This window comes from Trypanosoma cruzi, genomic scaffold (assembly GCF_000209065.1).
Source record: "Trypanosoma cruzi strain CL Brener 1047053517083 genomic scaffold, whole genome shotgun sequence".
In the NCBI taxonomy this organism is placed as follows: Eukaryota; Euglenozoa; class Kinetoplastea; order Trypanosomatida; family Trypanosomatidae; genus Trypanosoma; species Trypanosoma cruzi.
In genome coordinates this window covers 275789-301989 of record NW_001849564.1, presented here as the reverse complement: position 1 = coordinate 301989, position 26201 = coordinate 275789, and the positions used below count along the sequence as shown (strand labels likewise).

Genomic DNA, 26201 nt, shown 5'->3' with positions numbered 1-26201 from the left:
GCACTCAGTGAACTGCCCCACAGTGCTGGCGGTGGTGTGGCGCCCACCCGCCGTAGCCATCCGCAGCCCAACCACCGTCATTGGATTGGACTCCGAGAAAAAAAAAGGCGTCCACCAGCGAAGAGTTTGTGGCCCACGGTGTGTGCAGCACCCCGTGCTTCATTTTACGGGTCGTTTTTTCATATTCACTCGGCAGCAAACCTTCATCTCCCTTGGGATGCAATTCAGGGCCAACTTCAAGACGCAGGGCTTCGCTTGACGTCCTGTTGGCGGCTCAAACTCCGTGGGTTTCGTCGCTATTGCCTTGGCAAAGGCACTCTCCGTGAACGATTTCAAAGCAAGCCATCCAAAAAACATCGGCAAAATATTATCCTTCGACGCCAACATCAGCCTCAAAAGCTAATTTATTCTGCTACACTTGGGAGGCGTTCCAATGTCCGTTCCTCGAGGCAAGCAGATATCGGTGCATTGAAAAGGATCACACCGCCTGCGTATGTTTCCCGAACAACTTTCACAAGCCTGTGGGACGGATCCTCAGAGTACCATGGCGACTCACCTCCCCGTGAAAAGTACTCTTTCATAGTTACCTCGTTGATCGATTGCAATGCAAACTTCACCGCTCCACAGCGTCCATTAAACGCCTCCTCATCAAAGACGTGACGTGGAATCGGTCCCAAAAGATACATGTGTTCTTGACCTCTTTCCAGCACTCCGCCTGTTTCTCTTTGGTCCCGCCACGCGTTATCCGGGCGCACATCGCCTTCACATCCACCTCGTCGGGGCAATTCACGATGATTCTCGCGGCTTGTAGCTGCTTCTCCCACTCATCATAGTTGGCTACCTCTGGGGATGACACCGCAATCATGCTCCATCCAGAAGTAGGCGCAAAATGTCTCGGTGGCGGCGTTCCCTCCTTTGCCACATCGTAGATAATATACACATTCCTCCCGTGCCCCCTCAAACTTCTCAACTCCGAGATGCACATGCCCTCATCGCTGCATCTTGTCACCGCTCTGGTGGTCTTGTCAGACACGTACGCATCTCCTCCACCAAAACAGTGGACAACCACAGGGAGTTTCTCGACACCGCAGTGCAGCAGCTGGTAGAGGAGGTACGAGCCGGCAGCCACCGATTTCCCGATCCCGGGCGTCCCCATCAGCACACGTCGCTTGGGCTCAAAGTCGGTCACACCGTGAGGACTGAACCACGCGGTTACATCGCCCTTGACGGTCTGCCACGCTCGATCCACCTCACAGTTTACAAAAACGTCCTTAGGAAGATCCTGTATCGTATGCCACGAGTACGGCCATCCCCTCTCCGAGGTGAGCACCATCAGCACGGGAGGTGCCGCACCGAATTGCTGCACAGCGTCATTCTTTTCGATAGCGTCGTCAGCTTTCTTGTACGACCATGACTGTTCTGGCTTCCCCTCATGCACCCCCATTCCCGTCCCCGTTTTCTTTCGCTCCACGCCGTCCGGAAGTTCCACCGCATGGCTCCACCTCGCATTGTGCAGAGACTCATACAATCCCTCCAGTTTCATCGGTGTGCTCGTCCTCGTTGGGTTCCTCGCATCCTCGGCAGCTGCATCCAAGAAATGTTTGTTGGAGTTATGAACAGTTGCTTTTACCTCCGCAGCAGTTAATGACCACCCCGGTAGGTTGTTGACACCCTTATCGCATAGCTTGCGTATATCCTCGTCGAAGATCACTTCACCCTTCACAGCTCGCTTCATACTCAAATAATGACCGGATGCCTGCATTTCGTTCAACGCTCCTTTATCAGGGATATACTTCGTGGGGTCCTTGAAAAACTCCTCCGGCAAGACATCCCGATTGGTGTCCGCAACGCCCCTGCCGTCCAGTTCCATCGTAAGAAAGTCGTTCAGCCTCATTTCATTGACGCGAACTCCTCCTTTGAACAGTACGTCTTCGATATTAGTGGAAATGGTAAACTTCATTTCTTGCGTTCGTCTTAGCCTTTCCGCTGCCTCCCGCCTCGCTTCTGTCGGTACCTGCGTGAGTACTCCGGTTGGTGTTCCCTTGAAAGAGGAGTAATCGTATCCTTTTCTTTCATAGTCCCTACGTTGCCCGAAAGAGAGCACACCTTCGTGAAGAGGCTTAGTAATGGCCTCCAGCGCTTGGTGCGCAGTTAAGTTAAGAATTTCTTCAAGAAGCCGCTGGTCATGTACGTAATCATCCGGCTCCTGAAAAAACATCTCCATCGTCACATTGTAGTCTTTCATCAACGGCCGCCCTGCCGCCAACATAATTCCAAAGGAAATCACTCAGCCTCATGTTGGTGCTGCTCATGGTCCACTGCGGCCACACTTTACTCCCCGCCACATGTCGAGCTGCAGCGCCGGAACCATCACAAGAGCCGCGGCGATGTGCCATCACAACACCCGTGTGGTGAAGCATCCCACTCGCACCGCCCAACTGCGGCCAACAGGTGCCGCTGGCTCCAAAGGACAGTCGCGGCTGTTTTGTCCCGCAGTCCCAATGGCGTTGGGCGTGGCACTCGCACGGCTCGGTGGTCGGTGCGCCACGTAGCCGCACTGCAACGCCTGTCGGTGAAGCAGCCGAGGCCCACCGCCCCCGCAGCAACGCAATGTCCAACCAACCCCAACACCGCCACATTATACTCTTTTTTATTTTGCTTTATTCACTTTGTCGGTCTGTTTGCCCCATCACCGACACCAGTAATGAGTGTGCACATTCACGAAAGGATAAAAAGAGAACACGATCCCACCGTCACGCAGCGGGTCAACACTCTCCTCCACCCACCACCATTGTCGCACAGGAGACCGCAGTCACATCGCAGAGTCAGCACCACAATGCGCACCACGCCATCGTGCAGTGAACAATGGGCGAGACGCAGCCATGCATCGCCCCGCTCCATTTTCCCACCACTCAAGTATTGCGTGCCCGCACAAAGTAGCAAACACAATCAGAGTGCACACAAACCCAATCAACACCTCATTCGCTGAAGCACATTATTCGCATGGAGTGACAACATTTGAGGACACACCGGCAGTAGCAGGCTGTACGAAATTTCCCTGCCAACACCGCAAAGAGACACAACAACTATGCGGAGTCAAATTGGCATCCCCTCGGTGTTGCCCGCAGTCCACATGGCAGGAAGAATTCCACGCACGCATAGCTCCGGACTCCTCGCTGTTTGAGTGCCCAACGGAAAATGTAAAAAAAATACCTGCGCGCAAGACGGCATTTAAACACGTAAAAAGTCAGCCTGTTTTCTCCGATGGCGTTGGCGAGCAGTCCCACACAATCCAATCAAGGTAGCACGCCGGACAGAATGGCGTCCGTCAATCAATAAAAAAATGCGACACTGAAAAGGAGCAGTGAAGAGTTGGCGCATGCGATTGCCAGTGACAACTGTGAGCAAACCCGCCAGCACCAACTGAGGTGCCGAGGAGCACGCTTGTGTAGAACTGGCCGTCAGGCAGAGAGGACAAATAAAACAGGAGGGCAGCAAACCCTCTCGTTCAATGTCTCCTGACCGCGACACCAGAATCAAAATACCATGGACGATAAGAGCGGCAACGCCTTCTCCAAAACATCTTGTCAGGAGGCCGCAGGACCTCAGGAAGGGAGGAAGGCAGCCACAGGGGGAGGCAATAAAACGACTGGCAGGCACCTTCACGTCGACGCGCACACCACATCCGAGTGGACTGGGAGCACAGACCGAACCGCTCGGAAACACACGCATCAAATCCGCAAAACAAAGTCGCAGTGAATCGACAGGAACTCCCCGCCCAAAACAAATTTATAAAGTAGCGTTTCTTAAGGGGGAATCCGCTTTTCCGACGACGGCACGGACGCCTCGCAGGAACTTCTTGCAAATCTCCCTTCGCAGGTCCGCAAGAAAACGCAGCGGAATAAAAAGAGAGCGCAACGACGCAAAAAAAAAAATAATAATCCTCCCAACCGACCAGGTGGCAGGCTGCCCTCGCGCAAGTGGACAAAACACAACTTCACTCCGGTCTTGTGGTGGTGGTCGTCTCGCAACTATTTTTTTCCTTCGTATCGTCGCAGTGCACATCCCCCTCCCACAAATCATTTGTTCGAGCCATGCTCCTGCGGCCAAACATCGCGCTGCTGGATCCCGCGGCACAGTCCTCGGCACAGAAGTGAGGGAGGAAGAGGGACCGCAGAAGGTGCGAGCAAATCCGAATTCGGTGGCGGTCGCTGCAGCGAAGATTGACGTCCCACGCGGTGTCCCTTTTCTGGATCCGGTCCTCACCGCGCCATGCGCTCAGCGTGCGGTGCGCCGGCCGCTCAAAACATCCACACGTGCTTGCGTCTCACAGTCGCTCCCAGCCCCGTCCCTTGGCTGCATCAGGGATGCCGCCATCCGGAGACGGGCATAAGGACGCTGCATCCAACAAAACCTTCAGAGGCACCCGGTGGGCCAACGACGACCATCACTGCGAGATGTGCGGCCCTTCCGCCGCTCACCTCAACTCGCGCTTCTACGCCTCCTCGAGCAGCAGCAGCAGCATAAATACACCGGTCCACTAGGGGCCGTCACCAGCCATTGCAGGAAGACCACTGTGCCTCGATGCTATAAAACCCATATTGCATTGACGGGCCACTTCGGAAAATCCTGTCGCATCCTCCCCCATTATGCGGAAACACATCCGTCGTGCATGTGTACACCGCAGCCAAATGAATCTGGTCCAAATACCATCCGAATCAAATTCCCCTTTCCTCACGCCATTCCTTCACTCCATACGCCCTGCCCCCATCCGCACGTGTCCACTCACACAAACCGCCATAGAAAGGTGGCAGCCGCCCAACGCCTCGGAAAAACATGCCCAGCGCGCACGCGCATAACAAATGACATGCGCAAACGCACGGCACAACGGCGGGGAAGCGCACACCAAAGAGAAGCGGCCCTCCACAGCGGTCGCAGCCCACCGCGCGCATCACACCCGCAGGAAGAGTGACTCGCGGTGCGCGCTCCCTCTCCCTCCTCCTCCTTCTCCTCATGCCCACGGAAGAAGCAGCAGCCACACGCAACCGCCAGCATGCACTACAAAGGGGGCATCCAAATCCACTGCAATGTGCATCTTGTGTGTGTGTGGTTATGTGTGTCTGCAGAAAGCAAAGCAAAGAAGTAGAAAAAAGGAGCAGTGTATGTGGAGGGACGCACAAAAAATGTACAGCGGAGTTGCATGGCAGAAGCAACAAGAAGAAGACCGCCCAAACTCATGACTGCACTGCAGCCCAAGCAGCGGCAATTCACACAACATTTATTCAAAACAAAAAAAAGCTTTCCCCTTCATCCTACACAAGCCCCATCACACAAAATAATTATAAATGAAAAAGAAATCGTCCATTACTGCTCCGCACAAATTAACAAAAGGCAGCTGGCTGCCGTGTGGCCACACCAAACTGTCTGCATATTTTGCCCGCAAATAAAATTAAAAGGTATTTAAATGTCTTTCAACCATCCGACCCTCTGTGTGTCCGCACATCGTTTATATTTCGCGGGGTCATCTGCGTGTTGCTGCTCCCCTCAGCCCTCCCATCGGCGCGTGAGTGCGGCCCGCAGAGCACAGTCACTCGTGTGTGTGGGGACTGAGAGAAGCACGCAGACATGACGGCGGTCGCGTCACTCCATCGGGAGAGTGAGCGCAGCAAAAGAAAAAGAAAAACAAAAAACACGGCGGCAGGGTGTGGCTGTGTGTGTGGCGCTGCGGGTGTCTGCCCGCCCTGGCCGCAAGAAAACAAAACAAGAGGGAAGAAATGTGTGCTCCGCCCCACAGGCCCTCGTCGCACGCCCACACGTCACGGCTCCCTCAGCGCGCCGTTCGTCGCGGCCCCTCCTCATGCGTGCAGCAGGCGAGGCGCACAGGGCCGTCGTCATGAGCGTGTCGGTGGGTGTGCGAGTGGAGCAGTTGGGCGGGAACACACGGCACCCCTCACAGGAAGAGTGCAGCAACAATTAAAGAGGGAAGAGTAGAAAAGAAAAAAGAACGTCCACAGTGATTGCCCCCAAAAGCAAAAAAAGAGGGATGTGAAAAAAAGCAACAAGCACATAAAAATAAAAAAAGAATTTTAAAACAAACCGAAAAATATTTTAAAAATTACAAAAAAAAACAATAAAAAAGCCGAAGCGTGGGACGACCAGCGCACACACACTCTCATTGCTCCCGTAAAGCAAAACACACACACAGGGAGAGAGAGAGAGAGGTCGCCCACTCAATGCAATAAAAACAAAACAGAAACAGTTACGGTGCTCCGCCCATGCAGCCGGGCAGGACGGCAGCGGTGCGTGTCGTGCAAAAGAGAGCACCAACGGCCTGCATGGGTGTGCATGCATATATACAATGGGCACATTATGTGTGTGCTGCGTGGGGTGAGGTGAGGGCGAAAGTCCATGCAAGGGGACACACACAGAGAGAGTGAGAGAAGGACGAGTGTGTGTGCGGGCGGTGCACGGCTCTCTCTCCCTCACTCTCACGCGGCCACCACCGCAGCAGCAGCCGCACACGAAACAACAGCAAGAAGAAGCAAAAGAGGGGAGGTGGTGTGGGAGGCCGCGGTGCTGTCGTCACTGTCGCCTATAGTCTTCGTATGGTTTGTTTGGGTGGCGGCGACTGTTTCTGTTGCTTGTGTTGCTGCCTCACTGAGTGTTGTGGGAACTTTGGTTTTGCCAGAATCGGATTCGTCGTGTGATTCGTTTGGGTTGGGCCGTTGAGCGTCATTCCCATCCGCCTTACTCTGGGCTTCACCACTGTCATTTGTAGAAGTAGATGGTGTTGCAATTCTCGCTTGACGTCCTGCAGGTGCACTCATCACCGAATCCGGTGTGGTTGTTTCTTGACCATGTTGCTCTGGGAAAGCATCTTTTAAAGGCGGATCAGGTGCACTGGACTCCGTTTTGGTTAGTAGCGGTGACTTATCATGCGATTCTTGTGATGGACTCCGTGAATCTGTTGGTTCTATTGTTCGACTTCCATCCATTGATGGTGGTTCTGCGGGTGCTGGTGGTCGTGCTGGCCCTGTTGCTGCAGTTGTGCCTTCTCTTCCTGCCGGTGCTGTTATTTGTACCTGCAATTGTTGTGGCGGTGGTTGTTGCGATTGTGACTGTTGTGCCCCTTTTATTACTTCCTCTCCTGGTGGATACACATCTTTTTCTTCTAGTCTTTCTTTCAATCCTTTTCCTTCTGGAGTTTCTTCGTGAGATACTTCTTGTTGCGTTGGCTGCTCTGAAAGCCCTTCGTGATGTCTCGAATTTTCACCGTCTTCTGCAACGCTTTCCTCTTCTCCATCTTCGTCTTGATAATTTTTTTCTCCCCTTCCTTCTGAATACGTTCCTGCAATTATTTTTTGTGATCCTTCACTCTCTGGTACTATTGATGCTGGACCTGATGTGCGTATTCCTGTCGGTGAAGGTGGTGCTGGTCCCGGCCCGCTTTGACCGTCGTTCGAACGACCACCAGGCGAAGCGACAACAAGTGCCGTGTCCTCCCCGTCACATCTACCGCCGGCACCGCACCACAGCACGCAGAGGGCACACACCAGCAGCACACGGCCAGTCATCATCATCGCCATCACTCCTGTCACTTGCGTGTAGCCTTCAGCACAAACTAACATCCCGTCAACGCAGGGTGAAAAAGCAAAAGGAGAGACAAGTCACAGTAAAAAACCACCAGCGGCAGCAGCATGCATTCAATGTGAAACATTAAACCAACAAAAGTCAAAAAATGCACAACGCCCCGTAATAATTTAACAACAAGAAAAACACTAAAAGAACAAAAAACAAAAAATTGCACCCAAATGTCTCCAGTGTGCATGCACCCATCCTCAAATGTGATTCCACGCAAACAGTCGTGTGCGTGCCATGCGTATGAGTGTGTCTGGGATGCGTTCAACGTGACGGATACAGGGAGCAGCAAAACGGAGCACACAGCAGGGCAGCGGAAGCATGTGAAGCAAAACACAATCATTATTTTATCTTATTTATTTACATCGGAACGCAGTAGACGCGCACAAATCCCCGCGGTTGAGTGCTGGCACGCACAGCCCGCATACACCTCTTCAGCCCAGAGCGGTGTACGCCAGCGCGGATACGGCGAGCAGCAGCGGGGCACACACCCACGCAGAGCTGCTGAGGCTGCCGTCGACTTCACGAAGACGTGACGGTGCGCGGGTTGTCGTTTTTTTTTCTACTCTTACCAACGCGTCTAGCTATACAATGCCATCTGAGTGCCGAAGAGGTGTTCGAGCAACGACAAAACTTTCCTGCTATGAAGCAACTGCCATTGAGAGAACTTTCCGAGGCGAAGGTCCTGTTCAATGCCCAGCCGTTGACGCACAGCCAAGGTGCCTGGACATTCTAGAAGCAGATGATGCAAGGTTTCCTGCGGGCCGATTGGCGTGCTTGTGGAAGCTGGCTGATCCTGCGGCAGCAGAGATCGCCGCCTGGCACCTCTCTTTAGATGTCGTGTGGCTTCTGGGTTGTGTGCGCAGCGACTTCTTTGCGGTGCGGTGCTTCTCCGTGTGGGGAAAACCATGTCACAGAAATCGCATTTGAGCTCGGGAAGCGGTGGAGGATGTTCCGGATGAAATGACCGACAGTGACTGACGAGACCCGAGAATCCCGTCAATGTAGAATCACAGCGCGGACATTTCTCCTTCCGACGGCGTGTGAGGGTCCGTCTCCTTACTGGAGAGACGTCTTCCTCCCTCGCCGACGGGGGAACAGTGTCCGTCCCCGGTGCAGTTGGATCGTTGTTAGAGCGCATATATGCAGACTGTTCCGGTGAGATGTTGCAGAATCGGCATTGGTTTGTGCAATCTCTCACAGCCCAGTATAGTCGGCCCCAGAGCTCAGATTCCCCGCACCTTGCCCTTGCGAGGTGAACCAGTTCCTGACGGTGTAGAACTTCCTGAGTGATCAGGTCCTTACCGCTGAGATCTGATGGCCTTGTGCCGCAAAGCAAGTAGCGATGAGTGTCTTGACGAATGGTACTACGCCACCTGTTGGTGAGCTGGGTAGTAAAACATGTCAGCAGATCCGTATGCCATAAAGGTGTGATTCCTTGCTCCGTGTATTGTCCACTTTCCATAGTCTGCGTCGCATACTGATCTGCAAGCTCGTTAGCATGTACTCCGCAATGTCCGTAACAAAACTGCAGGTGCACGGGTCAGCCAGCACACGTCAGTGTCAAGAGACGCTGCCAGATCTGATCCTCCGTCCAGTCTGTCTGACTGAGCGGGCCCTTGTTTAGAGCCGCTGGAAGAGACTGACTGTCCGTAACCACAAGCAGGGTTTTATGCCTGTGCTGGATACGAGGGATCATCAGCTTCTCTAGGGCTAGAAGCAGCGCACGGGATTCCGTCCTGTAGCTGCATGGGCGTGCACCGCAGTTTATGCTGGCCTTTTCTATTATCTCCGATGAGTTGGGGGATGAAAGCAGTATTCCAACCCCTGCTGACTTGGGAACGTCGACACCGCCATCGGTCGCAAGTATCCACGAACGATGGCTGTGCAGCGCTAGAGCCTCTTCGCTGACTCTGCGCTTTTCCCGTATCAGCTCTTCCTCGTCAGTTATTGAGTGGTCTATCGGAAGTTCCACACCGATGGTGACCCGGTGTGCGGAGGCCGCAAACCAGGGAGGAATGGAGCTGCGAAAGAACCGCTCTTCGCGTGGTGAGCTCTCGGTGATGCCATAGTCCTTTGCGTATGCGTCTACGAAGGCATATAGCTCGTCCCGAGATAATGGCGAGATGCGGAAACCAGCGCGAGGCGGTGGCTCAGGCGGGGGTCTCCGCATCCAGTCCATCTGGCATGCGCGTGTGTTCTCAAATATTGAGAGCCGCGCGCGCAGGCAAAGGACGTGGAGCGGCGGCATATTAGCCTCCAGCAGTGCGGATTCCGGGTCGACAGTGCTCGGAACTCCGCTGACAATGCGTGCTAGAGTTGCGTACGTCTTCTGCACCTCATTCTTCGCTGAATCCGTCGCTACTGCCCATATGAGCTCGCTGCCATAGCGTAATTTGGAAGCACCGTATCCAATGACGAACGTGCGTAGGTCATGTGGAGATGGTCCCGCCTCTTTGTGCGCTATGCAGCGATATCCGTTGCGAAGTGGCAGCGCATTGCTTGGAGGCCGCCACATTTAGCGTCAGTCGTGGATCGAGATCCATGCCGAGAAGCTTCGTAGTTCGCGATGCCCCCATGGTCATGACTGGGATTTGACATCCAGCCACTACCAGCGGCCACTTTCCTTCACGATCATAATCTGACTCCGTGTGCGTGGAAAGTGTGAACCAAGCAGCTTCACACTTTGACGGGTTGATGGCCAGGCCATTTTCCTGACTCCACGCATGCAGCTTTTGAAGAACCATGTTGGCAGTGGGAATGGCGTCTTCCCGGGACTGCCCCTTAACGATAATAGAGAGGTCGTCCGCATACATGTCTGCTGTGGCACCCGCAAAGCTGTTCAGCAGATTGAGAAGTGGGTGTACGTAAAGGGAGAACAAATACGGTCCCAGCACGGACCCCTGAGGAACTCCTCGCAGCATGGGACGCCGATCGCCGTGTCTGTGGCCAACTCGTGTCTTCGCGTAGCGACCACATAGAAAGTTTCTAAGCCACCTTCTACAATTCACCCCCGGAATATTAGCCAGCAAGCGACTGAGGACTCGATGATCTATGGAGCCAAAAGCCTTGCTGAAGTCAACCAACACTAGCAGGGTCCGATGGGGTCTGTAGTGGAGTTGATTGCCAATACCGCTCTTCTTGGGAAGGCTCACTTGGAAATAATGATTTCTATTATGCTCCACTTCGTGTATCAGGTGTGCCAGCCGCATCGTCGTAGTACGCATACTACGATATGCATACTGGTGGGGGTGCGGCGTCCACACCCAAAGCAATCTCTTCAGTACCATTTTCTCAGCAACCTTACTCACAATGGAGGTAAGGCTGATGGGTCGATACGACTCAAGCAGTTCCGGTGACTTACCGGGTTTTAAGAGTGGAACGATGGTAGCGCGTCTCCACTCAACCGGAATCGTACCGGTCGTCCAGCTGTGGTTAATGCAACGAAGAAGGAATCGGAGGCCCTTTGACGAAATATGTCGCAGTGCCTCACTGTGGACTTCATCCGGTCCGGGGGCCTTGCCATACGGCGTATTACGTAGCGCAGCAAGCAGTTCCGTACGATTAAAAGGTGCATCAAGAGGGGAGTGAAGATGAGCAACTAAACCAGATGTGGTGGCAGCTTCGTTTTTATCCTGTGGCTCAGAACTAGATGAGAGTGAAGAACCTGAAGTAAATGAGGCAGCAGACTCGCTGTTGTTCTGCTGCCCAAAAAGAAAAGAAGCATTAATGTTCAAGGATGTACTCTGTCTGTTGATGCCTCTGGAAAACCTAACTGCCTTGTGAGAGGGGTGAAATGGAAGAAAGATGCGATTGAGAGCATTCGCTGCTCTCCTTGCTGTTTTATAAGTGTGTTGACCATCTCCTAATAAAATTGATGTGGGAGATGGAAGTGATGCCTTTTTTCGTCCGGAAATGTATTTCCATGCGAGTGGCTCGCCTGGATTTAACTTGCTGATGCGGCGTAGATACGTGTTGCGCAAGCGCTCTCGGAGCAGGAGGAAGAATTGACTCCTTGTCCGTTGCATTTCTGCCTCACGGTCGGGCGTCGGCGACTGTAGATAGCGGGCCTTGCTGTCGGTAGCCATCCGCTCTGCCTCCATGAGAGTGTCGTCCCAAAGCCTGGGACCGTCCTTGTGCATGCCGCGGGGGCAGTGTCGTCGATACGAAGTTATAAGCGCTCTCGTGAAAGCCTTAATGCCGGTGGACTGCTTTTTATAGTCGTATGCCGGAAGTTGTGCGTCGAAGTCCCTGATGAATAAATCCCACTTGCACTTCCCCCAACTGTAGAATATCCTAGGTGCCGAAGGTATGGTGTCCTTAAATGCCTGATGCAGCGTAAATGTCAGCATATAATGATCACTAAGCGGCGACACGGAAGCTGACCAATCCGACACAGTCAAATGCTTTGACCATGTCAGATCGATACAGGATCGTTCTCTTGTGCCACGGGCATACGTGATCTCACCAGGGGTGTTAACCAAGGTGAGTCCCGCATCCGTGCACAGTTCTAAAAATTCTGCAGCAACCTCGCTTGGAGAAGTCTCCAAGAATGGCTCCCACTGTGGGTGATGCATGTTGAAATCCCCGCACAGCAGGAGCGGCGACGAGGCTGGAAGGCAGTTTACTAACCGCCTGAAGGATTGCGTTACTTGCGGTGGTGGTCTCATGTAGGCACTCGCTACAATAAGACCACGGTTCTGGTCCAGAGCAACCCGGACCACCACCACTTCAAGGCTGGTGTCATGCTGGGGGATGGTGAGAGGTATACGCTTGGAGCGGAGAGTTTTCCGCACCAGCACCGCCACACCGCCTCCCTTGCCGATGCGCGACTGTGCATAGAGCACGTAATCTCCTGTGTGCATGCTGGCGATCTGCTCTGACGACTTCCAAGTCTCCTGGATGGCTATTATGTCTGCTCCTTGCGCCATTAATGTTGCGAGTTTTGACGGCGTGAGGCAAGAAACGTTCATCTGGAGTACTGCTATGGGGCCTGGGTTCTGCTCAATGTCTCCGCTTAGCAGTAGCTTTTGTCGTTGCGCGTCACATACGGCACGCAAACGGTATGTATAGCGCTGATAAGCGCCGATGGAATTCAGCAGCGGATAGAAATACCGCTCCGCGGGCAGCCATGTAAATGGCTCCATCTGGTGCCCTTCCGACCCGTTTGTGCGGCGTCTCCTGCCTCTCCGCGTGCAGCGGATGGGCAGTAGGCGCTTAGCTTCCTCTCTAGCAAAGAGTACTAGACCCTGGCACCACGTTGAGGTGGCCGGCTGAGCCAGTGGAGGTCAGGAGTCATATATTCCTCCGTTCCTACAGAATTATTCGTGCCGCCGTAATCCGAGCAGCTCCTCGCCGCAAAATCGCCGACTATCGCATTGAAAGCCTCCTCTTCCGTTAGATCTTGAGAGTCTGGCTTCTTATCAGTACGACACGCAGTCCAGTTGCTCTCGCCGACTGGGCGCCAGTGCACACCGGAATCTTTGCATCCACACAACAACTCCGTCTCCACACGCGCCATACCATCATCATCGTTTTTCGCGTACACGTGCGAGCAGCAACAGCAGTAGAGTTGCGTGGCTGTAGTCGGTGAGCAGATCTGCGCACAGAGCGGAGAAGAGAAAGGCAAAGGGGAAATAGAAAGAGGTGCAGCAAAAAGACACACACACACACACACACACATCGTCGCAGCGTCGCCGTTGCGTGCGCGGTAATGATGCATCCTCCCGCGGCAGGCACAACTCGCACACTGCACGCACTGCAAAACGGCATCCACACAGGAAACACACACACAACGACAGAACAGCCACCAAAAACTAGAAGGAGGAGAGAACCACAACCATCTCCCCCTTAGTTGCACAACAAACGGCCCTCCACTTTTTACGCGAGACATTTTCTGCAAGCTTGCCATCGTTCCGCTGCACGCTCTCAGCGCCCACAGTGGGAATCAACACATCTTACAAGTGAAAAACGAAACTTCTCTCACTCCCGTCGGGGAAAAAAAAAATTACCGTGACGACAACAACAACGGTGCAAGGGTGTCGCATAGGATGATACGATGGCGTTGTTGGCGTCCAGATAAATGACGCGTACCCTCGGAAATACGCGTGGAAGATATGGCACGTAAGACTGCAGAGTTGCGTCCGCAGATAAAAGGTATTCGGAGCCAGCCCTCTCTTTCTCAGTGGCAAAGAGGGGTCAATAATGTCGTCAAAGAGGCAACAGTACAGAAGGCAGGGTAGAGCAACGTACCGCACACAGGAAACAAATATTCGACTCTCTTGTCCCTGGAAAAGTACAACCAACTTGGCCGGGGTTATCTCGCTCTCTGGCGATGGCACATTCAAAAGAAAACTCACAGTATTGAGGGGACTCAAAAAAGCCCCAACGTGCGTGCTGCGACTCCACGAGAATGTGGACGGTCTGCATTTGTCCATGCAAGTCACAGCCGATAGGCGCATTATAGGGGACGCTGCTTGAGTGCGCCAAACGACGGTTACTTGCCTCATGCCACATCACAGGCAGGTCGTCCCTCATCAATCCCTGCAAGATTCGCCTACACTCCTCCAAGGAGTACTGGGGGCATCCGTTGGGCCGCACGCGGATTGCACCATCTTCCACAAAGAGTCTATTCACTAAAAGGCCGCGGTTAAACAGCCCGTCCACAATAATCCTCAAAGGACCGCCACCCACCGCGTGCGGAGGTGGAAAACGCACGTGATGAATACGCCTCCGGTAGGTTTCATCGTGAATACACAACCGCTATTCCCTCCGTCACAGCGTCGTCATCAACACAGCAACAACGTGCCAGTGCCGGCTCTGTTGGGTACAATGGGAGAGAAACTCCCACTCTCCAAGCCATGATGTCATCAAGAGAGTCAGACGGCTGCTCTGCCATGGCGGTAACGTGTCCCATCGGGCGCAGCAGAATATCAGAGTCCAGCTGACTGGAAGGTTCAGTTGTCACCCCGCCAATGAGAGAAATGCGCGCCACCACGCGATGCTCCGCTGGCAGTCCGCCTCCGTATTGTGTTCCCTCAGTAACGGACTCTGCGTCAGCAGCAAGTGAGGCAAACTTCGGTTTGCTCCGCCCGAAATTCCTCCGGCACCTGCTCAATTCACCGCCATGGAAAACCGGCGATGTGCAGCGGCGGAGCATTTGATCGTTTCGGCAAACAACTTGGAGAAAAAGGGCTCAAGCACACCCACAAGACTCCCAGCAAGAAAAAAGGGAAACACGGCGTGACTGACACGACTCAAAGTAACGCTTCTAAGACAATGCGTGGATGACTCTGTCGACGCCACACCCGCACCACATGCCATCAACGCCTCCACGGCAAAAACAAACTGGCAAGAAGGCCTGACATAAAAATGCTTCGAGAGAGCAAAAACGCCACTGCAGCGCATCCCTCAACGTCTTCAATCGGCCTGAGGCCTGTCTTCTCGAATACACCTGGCGTGCACCATTCTTCCGGCATGATTGTTGAAAGGCGACCATCCACCAGCCGCGATCCGTCGGTCACACGAAGAATGCAGGCAACAGGCATGTCTGTCGTGCCCTCCATCGCCCGCACAAAGCGTCGAATTGTCGTTGGCAGGAGTGATGTTGTTTCTGCTCCACGCGTCTCCATCTCCCTGGGAGAAGAAACACGCCGACTGCTGCCACCAGTTCTTCCCTCGCCTCCGCCATCTTCCTCCACCAGTCCATAAAACTCCGTAAAGTTGCTCATGGCAGTGTTCCCACTATCTTCATCGTGAAACAAATTAAACTTGTTCTCCCTGAAACAAAAAGCAACCAAAACAAAAGCGAGCCCGACATCCAACGGCTGCACTGGCCCAACCCCACAAAATTGCACCAAGTACACAATGACAGGACCACAACGGCGACAGTGCAGAAAAATAGGATCCACTGCGGAGATTAGTTTGTGCTGCACATAGTTGCGGTGTCGCTGGAGTTATTGCACCGCCAAAAACAAAAACAATAATTCTGCAGCGTGCGGAGAGGAAGTTTCACGAGCGCATTATTGGCGGAGCCAAACAACTGTACCGTCAGCAGAGAGCAGCAGGTGGCGAGGGAAAGTGAAGGTGGTGGGACTGTTGGGGAGGGTCGATGCGCAGTGTCCCCCACAAATACGAGGCGGGTGAAGTGAAACACACTCGTCTGAACGTCACCGGCCACCAAAACGCATTGCTCCCCGCTGTTAATATTGATGAGCTCGAGGCTGGGGCAACTACTCGCAATGCGTGAAAGCGTCTTCCTGCACTGACGCTGCGATTCACATTAGACGGGCAACTTCAGAACAGTCGATCCCCAGCAGTAAAATGCAGCTGGCAGCGGCGCTGTGGATTCTCGATTCCCCGGCAACGGAGGGCGGAGAAGACAACTGGTCTCCCCAGCTGCGCGGCATCCATCCATTCACTCTGTGCGTCCGGAGTGCCCCGCAGCTGCCTTAAGAGATGCGGCGGACAGACCTCCCTTATTTTCGCTTGCATCCGTCAACAAAGACGTTCGCGAAGGTGTCGGCACACACCGAAGTCTCCCTCGTGCCCGCCAAGCAAAAGACGCACCCGTTGGGCATCGTCACGTGCGTCGACGGCCACACAAATAAATATCCACCGCAACGCAAAGTGTTTCTTATTGGGCACCAAAAGAAAACTGGAGGCAGCGGCCCGGACAACACAGACATCAAATCACACGCCAGGCAACGCTGAGATACATGCGAAAGGGCCAACGCGGGACCAGCAGCACAACCACTCGAGAGCTGCTGCGTGAACTCCACGGTAAATGGATCAGCCTCAACGCATGGGCACCAATTACGGCGGGTGACAGCGCGAAAGCCAACGGTTCCGCAAGGCCGGGAATTGTGGGAACGGCATTCAAACCCTCCCGGGATTCGTGTGCCAAGACACGCAAAGAATCCGCCCCTCGGTGCAAGTCGTCACCATAATCCTCATCGCTCTCCTTGCCGTCATTCGTATTGTCACACTCAGAGCCGTTGAGGGAAGGTGCTGTCATGATAATTGTGGCATTACACTGAATGAAAGAACACAATGCCTCGAAGGGTGCCGAGTGCAGGCATCCCGTCAGGCGGCGACACGCCGCACTTCTGAAAAAGCCCGATAAAAGACCGTCAAAATGCATTCATCCGCCATCGTAATCTCGCCCAATGGGTTCAGCTTCTTCTCCCTCGGCGCCTCGTCCTCCGCAGCACCAACAGCCGCAGCCATAGACCACGCTCCTGCTGCACTCACTCCCACAGAGAGACAAGGAGGAGTGTGTGGATGTGTACCGAGAACACAGCGACTGTCATCGTCAGAGGAAGCCATCGTGCAGCGTCATCATTTCAGCACGGAATGCAAGCCAACGTCCCTCGTTACCAAAAACATTCCTACAGAGCACTGTGCAAATACTTATATGTGTGTGGGTATGTGATGAAGGTGCAAAAAAAATGGGAGCACAGGGAGGCACATCAACACAGCAAGAGGCACAGCTGGATGGCAGCGGTACATTCGGTACGGCCTCAACCTCAACAATCACGCACGGTGGCAGCACACACCATCCACAAAAAAAAACACGGCGGCAGGGTGTGGCTGTGTGTGTGGCGCTGCGGGTGTCTGCCCGCCCTCGCCGCAAAGAAAACAAAAAACAGGAGGGAAAGAAATGTGTGCTCCGCCCCACAGGCCCTCGTCGCACGCCCACACGTCACGGCTCCCTCAGCGCGCCGTTCGTCGCGGCCCCTCCTCATGTGTGCAGCAGGCGAGGCGCACAGGGCCGTCGTCATGAGCGTGTCGGTGGGTGTGCGAGTGGAGCAGTTGGGCGGAAACACACGGCACCCCTCACAGGAAGAGTGCAGCAGAAACAATTAAAGGAGGGAAGAGTAAAAAAGAAAAAAAAAGTCTTCACAGTGATTGCCCCCCGAAAGCAAAAAAAGAAGGGGTGGGGAGTAAAACATTAAAATGCACAAATTAATAACAAAAAAAAAACAGCAAAGAATTTTGAAGCAAACGGATAAAAAAATTATCTTTACAAAAAAACAATAAAAAAAAATGCCGAAGCGTGGGACGACCAACGCACACACACACTCATTGCCCCCGTAAAGCAAAAAACACACAGAGGGAGAGAGAGAGAGGTCGCCCACTCAATGCAATAAAAACAAAACAGAAACAGTTACGGTGCTCCACCCATGCAGCCAGGCAGGACGGCAGCGGTGCGTGTCGTGCAAAAGAGAGCACCAACGAGCCTGCATGGGTGTGCATGCATATATACAATGGGCACATTATTGTGTGTGTCTCGTGGGGTGAGGTGAGGGCGAGAGTCCATGCAAGGGGACACACACAGAGAGTGAAGGACGAGTGTGTGTGCGGGCGGTGCACGGCTCTCCCTCCCTCACTCTCACGCGGCCACCACCGCAGCAGCAGCCGCACACGCAACAAGAAGAAGAAGCAAAAGAGGGGAGGTGGTGTGGGAGACCGCGGTGCTGCCATCAGTGTTTTGTGTGTTCGTCGTATTAGTTGTGTTGGCGTTTACTGTCGTTGCTTTTGTATCTTCCCCAGTCCCTTCTGAGCCTTCGTCTCGGTGGCTTTGTGGTGTGTCTGCGGTCTCAGGCGACGGAGCATTTTTTTATCTTCACTCGTCGTGTCTTTGCCATCCTGTTCGTGGGAATCAACACCCTCTTCTGGAGATGGTGGAAGATTTCCTTCCGCAATACCCCCAGACAGTGTGTTCTCTCCATTAACTGTTGTGAGTGGATTCTCTACTGCAGGTGTATTTTTGCCGGTGGTCTTCGTTCCTTCAACTTCCGGTTGCGTAGTATTAGCATTTGATTCCTGACTGTCGGAATGAGAAATGTCCTGTGTAGATAGAATTGACTGGCCTGTTTTCTCCTCACTGCCACCTGAATTCTCTTCCCTGGAACCTGAGTCTGGTAGAACTGTTCCTTCTTTATTACTCTGCCCTGCTGTTCTTATTTTTCCTTCTTCCTCTTCGGTTTCTCCATCTTCCGCCTCTGCATCTTCATCATCGTCACTATCATCTTCTTCATCATCGTCCACTTCCTCTGTAGGTGTGGGAAATGCAGGTGTTACATTTTCTTTAACGCCTGGTACTCCATCTGGTAAGCCTTGGGGTCCTTCTGGAGACTTTTCAAGTTCTTTTGATTCCGGCGGAATTTTACCACCACTCCCAGAGCCTGCCATTTTTCCCTCGTCACATCTACCGCCGGCACCGCACCACAGCACGCAGAGGGCACACGCCAGCAGCACACGGCCAGTCATCATCATCGCCATCACTCCTGTCACTTGCGTGCAGCCTTCAGCACAAACTAACGCCACGTCAACGCAGAGTGAAAGCAAAAAGAAAAGACACGGCAGCTATAAGTCACACAGCCACTGCAAAGCAAAAAGCAGCAGCGCAGTAGCAGCGCGCACACCATGAGACACGTGATATCCGTACAATTTCAAAAACCACACACCGCCCTGCAAACCAAAACTACACATAAAATTAAAAAAAGAGTAAACAAGCAGCAATAAACTAAAACAGTAAAAAAAAAACAAGAAACCGCATCGAATAGTTCCAGCACACATGCACTCACAAATAGACATGCGTCCATGCAAAAAGATGTATGCGTGCCATACATATGAGTGTGTCTGGGATGCGCTCAACGTGACGGATAAAGGGATCAACAACGCAGAGCACACAGTAAAGCAGCGGAAGCAAATGAAGCAAAACACAATCATTATTTTCTATTATTTATTTACATCGGACCACAGTGGACGCGCACAAATCCCCGTGGCTGAGTGCTGGCACGCACAGCTCGCATACACCTTTTCAGCCCACAGTGGTGTACGCCAGCGCGAATGCGGCGAGCAGCAGCGGGGCACACACCCACGCGGAGCTGCTGAGGCTGCCGTCGATTTCACGAAGACGTGACGGTGCGCGGGTGGTCGTCGTGGTTGGTGACTGTGTTGTCGTTGTAGTTACATTTGGCATTTTGATCCTCTGTTTTTTGTATCTCTGCTTTATGATTCTCATCAACTTGTGTATTTTACCGCTCCCTTTTGTTTTGTGCATCTGACATACCGGTCGCGCCTTGTGTGTGTGGAGACTGAGATGCCAAACCTCGTGGCTCTGGATTATCGTTAGCTGAACTCAGTGACTCTGGCGGAACTCGTGTCTGTTCAGTGATGGCCGTGCCGGCTTCCGTTGGCAAAGAAGGTCCTTGACTTCACAAACCCTCCTCACTGTCTCTCCCACTCTCTCTGTGGCCCACCGGTCTCCTCACCATCTGGCTGTAATGCACCAAGCGTATTTTTTGTAGGATCTGGTTTCCTTGCCTTAGGGCTGGGAGGACATCTGTTATCATTATTACCGTCTCCTGTCGCCGTCACGCACACTGAGCGAACGCCCACCACACCAGCCACACGCGGTGCTCCACACCCGCAGGAAAGGTGACGCGGGCTGCGCACTCCCTCCTCCCTTCTCCTCATGGCCACGGAAGAGGACAACAGCCGCCACACGCAACTGCCAGCATGCACTGCAAAAGAAGCATTCAAATCCACTGCAACGTGCATCTTGTGTGTGGTTGTGTGTGCCTGCAGAAACACAAAGCAAAGAAGTAGAGGAAAAAGGAAGCAGAGTACGTGGAGGGACGCACAAAATGTACAGCGGAGGTGCGTGGCGGAAGCAACAAGAAGAAGACCGCTCAAACTCATGACTGCACTGCAGCCCAAGCAGCGGCAATTCACACAACATTTATCCAAAACAAAAAAAGCTTTCCCCTTCATCTTACACAAACCCCATCACACAAAATAATTATAAATAAAAAGAAATCGTCCATTACTGTTCCACACAATTTAAAAGAGAAAGCCGGCTGCCGTGTGGCCACACCAAACTGTCTGCATTTATTTTGCCCGAAAAAAATTAAAAGATATTTAAATGTCTTTCAGCCGTCCGACCCTCTGTGTGTCCGCACATCGTTTATATTTCATGGGGTCATCTGCGTGTTGCTGCTCCCCTCAGCCCTCCCATCGGCGCGTGAGTGCGGCCCGCAGAGCACAGTCACTCGTGTGTGTGGGGACTGAGAGAAGCACGCAGACATGACGGCAGTCGCGTCACTCCATCGGGAGAGTGAGCGCAGCAAAAAATGTTAAAAACACGGCGGCAGGGTGTGGCTGTGTGTGTGGCGCTGCGGGTGTCTGCCCGCCCTGGCCGCAAAACAAAAAAAGAGGGAAGAAATGTGTGCTCCGCCCCACAGGCACTCGTCGCACGCCCACACGTCACGGCTCCCTCAGCGCGCCGTTCGTCGCGGCCCCTCCTCATGCGTGCAGCAGGCGAGGCGCACAGGGCCGTCGTCACGAGCGTGTCGGTGGTGTGCGAGTGGAGCAGTTGGGCGGAAACACACGGCACCCCTCACAGGGAGAGTGCAGAAGAAACAATTAAAGAGGGAAGAGTAGAAAAGAAAAAGAGGTCCACAGTGATTGCCCCAAAAGCAAAAATTAAAAAGGGATGGGGGATGAGAAAAAAAAAAAAAACTAACAGAAAAAACGAGAAAGTAGAAAACAGGAAAATAAATTTAAAATAAGCAAAAAAAAGGATTTTATGAGTGAAATTTGTTCCTATGGTAATAGTACTTTTGTGCTCGGGAGGGCACAATTGTTCCACGCGGTAGCCAGTCACTCCTCACAGAGCCGCAAACCCCCACAGTCCCAACAACAGAAGAAGCAGCGGCAGCAGTCCGCTCCCACGCATGGTGCCAGCATCGCTGTTATTCATCTGCGACAAATGCCCGAGGCTGCTGTTGAGTGCCGTACCATTTACTTCCCCGTCCTGTGGATGTACCTCCTCTGTGTCTGGACTATCTTCTGTGTCCTGTTCAGTGGGGGACTGCTCTTCTGCTTTTGGTTGTGTTATCGCGGGTGCCTGTGATTTGGGCAGTGAGGGTGTTGGAGGCGTCGTTCCTGAATGCACACCTGTTTCTGAGAAATTATTCTTCTGAGACGGTAAAGCACCGTCGGCATTCTGCAAACCACCAGCGGCAGCATTGGAAAGGGGAGGCGAAGAGTTCACGACAGGACCAGAAGCCTCCAGATTCAAATCTTCACTTCCGTCAGGACTTCCACTCGAGCCAACATCACCAGAAGGACTGCCACCACCGGCTCCACTGAGACCAGATGCTGTTGGTATTGTTGCTGCCACCTCTTTCGATGAACTTTCAGACTTCCCGGCTTGTGGCGTATCTTCCTTTTCATTACTTTTATCTTTTTCATCATCATCATCATCATCATCATCATCATCATCCGTTTCTGCTTCTTCCTCTTCTTCCTCTTCTTCCTTCACAACTCTGTCTGTTGTTGTTCCTGTGCCTGTCCCCCCTTGCAGATTGGAATTAATCTCATTATTTTTGTTCGAAGAATGCCCCGCGTTGTTAGCCCCTCGTTCGCCAGGCTCCGGTAATCCCTTTGGAGCTTTTTCACTGACACCTCTGCCATCGCCATCGCCATCACCGGCCGCCGACACAAAAACGGCACCGCACCACAGCACGCAGAGGGCACACACCAGCAGCACACGGCCAGTCATCATCGCCATCACTCCTGTCACTTGCGTGCAGCCTTCAGCACAAACTAACGCCCCGTCAACGCAGAGTGAAAAGAAAAGAAAAGTTATTCAGCCACACGCAGGACAAATTATGGCAATTTGCACACACCATGAGGCGGTTTGAATCAGTGGGAAGGAAAAAAACACACACCGTCCTGCAAACCAGAAATTAAAAAAATAATTAAAAACAGAGTTGAGAGTCCGGCAAGACTCCCGGAAAGGATGAAGAAAATAGATTAGGTCGTAATTTTACTTCATGTGCCATCCAGCACAATATAGACGACCGTGTGTTTGTGTATACATCCTCCCCGCGAAAATAGCAGAAAATAATGAGAAAAAAGAAGATATCTTGCTGCTCCACGAGCCCACACAACATCCCTTATAATTCGTCCGGCATCCGGCGTGTTCCTTCAGTCCTCGTACGTGCAGTCCGTGGCACGCACAGCAGTGAGGCCGACACAGCGACTGGACAAAAAAGAAAACAAGATGGAAAAAACGTCACTCATAACGATGTGTAGAGCAGTCAAACAGCCATTGGGAAAACACAAAGATAACTATTATTCCAATAAAACGCAAGCAGCAAAAGAAAGAAAAAAAAAATTTAAATGAGGTCCTTTACAACATTCGGTAAGCCCCAGCGATGAAGTCGCACCTTGTCGCGGTGCTGGGGCTCTGGTTGCATGTAGGAACTCCGCTGCGCTGCATTGCGGCGAGCACAACGGAGACCAAGACGACTCCACTCCTCGAGAAGGTTCCACGCCATGCCCGGTGCGGGGAGGTGAAACGGTCTGCCTGCAGACTGTCGGGCAAAACTGCACGACCGTTTCGCTGCGGCCACTCCGTTGATGTCACCCGTGGCGGTGATGTTCACAAGAACCATGGCACCGAGGAGGATGGCTACATCACTAATTGGCAGCTCAACATTGCAGGCCTCTCGTCCGTAAAAAAGATTGCATCTGCTGTGCGACTGGAGCAGCATCCACCTGACATCGTTCGTTTCCAGAAAACAAATACTCGAAGTGCCACAGCGGCAAAACTAACCGTCCATAATAGCTTTCTTCAGGCCGCACTGGGCGCGGTGGTGGCGGTGCCACTCTGGTGCGCCACTCTCTGCCGTGCGAGCGCCTGTCGCTCCCTGGCACAAACTGCCTGGAGACCGTTGCTGTCCGTGCAACTCCACAGGGATTTCCCAGCATCTGCGTGGTGAATCTCTACAGCCCTCGCACAGCAACCGTTCAGAGCTCTTCGTTTATTAGCACCATTCGTCGCTCAGGCCCCGCAGCGATTATCGCGGGTGAACTGAATTTGCATCATGGACTCCGGGACAGTCATACGCCACCAACGACTGGAGGAGAGGATTTGTCCTCTACTCTAATTGACATGGATTTCGGGCTGGCAAATTACCCGGCGCAGGCAACGCGGATCACAAATCGTAATGTCTCGTCCCCTGAAGTGACTGCGTATTGCGCCCTACGCATCTCCCACTGGGCATTCGCCCCCTACATGGACTCGGACCACTGCTTAATATCTTACTTGGTAGAGATGGACGATGGCACTCCACGACTAGCCAACACGCTGCCTCGGCGGGAGAAAGCCACTTTTGCCCTGCGCAAAGCGGACTGGCCTGCTTTTACATCGTTGTGTGAAACACTCCTTGCCGCCGCGTCCACATGTCTGGAAATTCGCAGTGGTATCTTACGAGCAGCTGAGCGCCATATCCCGCGCGGCGGTCGTGACAGCCCAAAACAATCTGGACGAACGAAATGGAACAAGCCGAGCCCGCCGCCGAAGCAGCACACAAAGCACACACATCGCCTCGCCAGGAGACAGCCTGCTTCGAGCCGAATTAATCCAAAAAGTGGAGGACTAAAATCAAACATTACGCTGTGACTTCACTATGCTTCTGGAAGCCCGCGCGGAAAAACTTGGGGCTTCATCCAGCCCGAGCTGGCGATATCTCCGCGGCGTGGCGGCGCCGCACCCTCATCCCCTGGAATCGGTGGTGCTCCGAACTGATCTTCGGACCGCGTCTGTGCTCTGCCTCGGCAACAGGCAAATCTCCTCGTCCCCCATTTTGTGCGGTTTCACGTGCCACATTACATTATACTGCTGCTGCTGCCGCCGCACTCCTTTGGTTCCTGGTGGCTGGGAAATGGATCGGCCTCTCACGCCGTATGTACTTGGCGTAGCCATCCGTGACTCTTTGCTCGGCTCAGCCCCTGGCCCCGGCGACTTGTTGAATGAGTTCCCGCACCATCTCGGGCCCGTTGCGCGCGGCCCTCTTAGAACGATGATCCACAACTCCTTCGCAAATGGCAGTCTGCCTGGCTCCTGGAATACGGTGGACACTATTCCTATTCCCCAATCTTGGGAAGGGTCCATGCCGCCCAGTGAATTACAGACCTATCAAATCACTCTCTTTTTCACTAAACCGAAAGAATGATTCACCGCCGTCTGTCAACGTTATTGCCGCACCACCCACGTCAATTTTGCTTTACACCTTCGCGTTCAACATCGGACGCGATGACAATTGTTATTGGTAAAATTACTCGTGGATTGAATGAGTCCAGCACTGTGGAGTATGAGCGCCCTGGAGGCGGCGCCCCACACGGCACCCTCGTCACCATCGCTCGCTCGTAGCAGATTGATTTTTCGACTGCGGTCGACACCGTTGACAATGGGAAGTTATTCGGCATGCTTGACAGACTCCCGCGCCTTCGCCCACCGAACGAAACTCTGGCTGCACAACTACCTGCGGGGCCGCTATGTTAGGGTATGCACTCGTGAACAGCACTCCCGGAAACAACTCGCCTCAGACGGAGCACCAAAAGGCAGCGTCCCGGGACCCAACTCTCCTCCACTGTGTGGATGATGTGCTGCACCGCCTGGAGAACATCTATTCTGCCGCCGCATTCATGTACACTGACAACCTCAAAATTGTTGCCTCAGGTGCGGACATCCATGCCTGTGCTGCGGCAATGCAACCGGTCCTGTCACTTACAACGACATGGGCTGCCGAGCACAACCTCAAAATCAACGTTGATAAGAGCGAAGCTGCTCTATTCTACAACTCTACACACACACGGTCTGACAAGGAAATGGTCGATCTCCATCCTGGCAATAGGAACCTGCGTATTCAGTCCCGCCCAGTGCGCTTGCTGGACACCACGTTCGATCGACTTCTTAATTCTGGTCCGCACGCTTCCACCGCTGCAAAGCAGACAACGCCACGCCGTTACCAATTGCGACCGGTCGCACGGGCTGGTGCGTTCCATCACAATACGCAATCCTTTTCGATTGGATACGTCCATGGTGTGTAACTGTATTCTGGCGATGCAATTGTCCCATGCCTTGCCCCCACCTGCCTCCATAATATGAAGGTACTGTACCGCAACCGTTGTAAAACACACCTTGGCATTAGTGCACCAACGGAAGATACATCTGTCTATTTGGAAGCCAATCTTCTCCCGCTCCGGAGGATACTCTGGCTCCGTGCAATCACACAACACAAACGCTATATACGCCTCCATGATCACGAGGATTTGCGCTCCCGTATCCACTCGGAACCTGTGCCGCTGTCCATGCATAGGAAAGCGGCGACATCAATACCGCTTCCGAGAGATGCCGTTATTAATGGATTAGAATGTGTATGTGGCACTATTGGGATACCACACAACCACAATCACGCTCCTCCTATTACCCAACATCGAATTATTCCCTGAGACGCTGCGGGCTGCAATAACGTGGAATATTATCAGCCACCCTTTGCCAACGACGCCTCTGACGACGTCAAGCGCACGGCTTTTGATTCCCTTTACTCCTCTCTAGAAGATTATAATTTTGAATTATGGACAGACGGTTCTTCATCACTCGCTGAACTCGCATCTGGATCCGCTGCACCATTATACAGCCCCACAAAGACAAATGTTCTCCCTGTGGAGGTCCATCGTGCAGCAGCCGGCATACTCGC

At 53.1% G+C, this 26201-nt stretch overlaps 2 protein-coding genes and 4 pseudogenes across 2 annotated transcripts, besides 17 other annotated features; all 6 read right to left on the bottom strand.

Annotated features, from left to right (window-relative positions):
- Nucleotides 1-8028: a sequence feature (areas not merged during assembly with more than two copies in the genome that could not be assigned to a particular haplotype).
- Tc00.1047053508873.590 lies at nt 5-2638 on the bottom strand (annotated as a pseudogene).
- Nucleotides 6100-6138: a sequence feature (AT_rich).
- Nucleotides 6489-7586, bottom strand: Tc00.1047053508873.580 (mucin-associated surface protein (MASP), putative; the record flags this gene model as incomplete). The annotated part of the gene is made up of 1 exon (XM_816628.1): nt 6489-7586. The coding sequence occupies one exon, from the start codon at nt 7584-7586 to the stop codon at nt 6489-6491; it is 1098 nt and encodes a 365-aa protein (XP_821721.1).
- Nucleotides 8029-8774: a sequence feature (heterozygous, non-Esmeraldo-like haplotype).
- Nucleotides 8192-12922: a mobile genetic element.
- Nucleotides 8775-20512: a sequence feature (areas not merged during assembly with more than two copies in the genome that could not be assigned to a particular haplotype).
- Nucleotides 13298-13320: a microsatellite.
- Tc00.1047053508873.530 lies at nt 13568-16780 on the bottom strand (annotated as a pseudogene).
- Tc00.1047053508873.520 lies at nt 18031-18924 on the bottom strand (annotated as a pseudogene).
- Nucleotides 18600-18697: a sequence feature (GA-rich).
- On the bottom strand, nt 19466-19918 carry Tc00.1047053508873.514 (annotated as a pseudogene).
- Nucleotides 20513-21302: a sequence feature (haploid, Esmeraldo-like haplotype).
- Nucleotides 21153-21228: a sequence feature (T-rich).
- Nucleotides 21303-21478: a sequence feature (areas merged during assembly that could not be assigned to a particular haplotype. This can correspond to areas where the two haplotypes were merged or to regions with more than two copies in the genome that were merged during assembly.).
- Nucleotides 21317-22222, bottom strand: Tc00.1047053508873.510 (mucin-associated surface protein (MASP), putative; the record flags this gene model as incomplete). Its single annotated transcript, XM_816627.1, has 1 exon — nt 21317-22222. One exon carries the CDS (start codon nt 22220-22222, stop codon nt 21317-21319), a length of 906 nt encoding a protein of 301 aa, XP_821720.1.
- Nucleotides 21479-22007: a sequence feature (areas merged during assembly that could not be assigned to a particular haplotype. This can correspond to areas where the two haplotypes were merged or to regions with more than two copies in the genome that were merged during assembly.).
- Nucleotides 21900-21934: a microsatellite.
- Nucleotides 21935-21969: a microsatellite.
- Nucleotides 22008-22158: a sequence feature (haploid, non-Esmeraldo-like haplotype).
- Nucleotides 22159-26201: part of a sequence feature (areas not merged during assembly with more than two copies in the genome that could not be assigned to a particular haplotype) that runs on past the window's edge.
- Nucleotides 22398-22419: a sequence feature (AT_rich).
- Nucleotides 23288-26201: part of a mobile genetic element that runs on past the window's edge.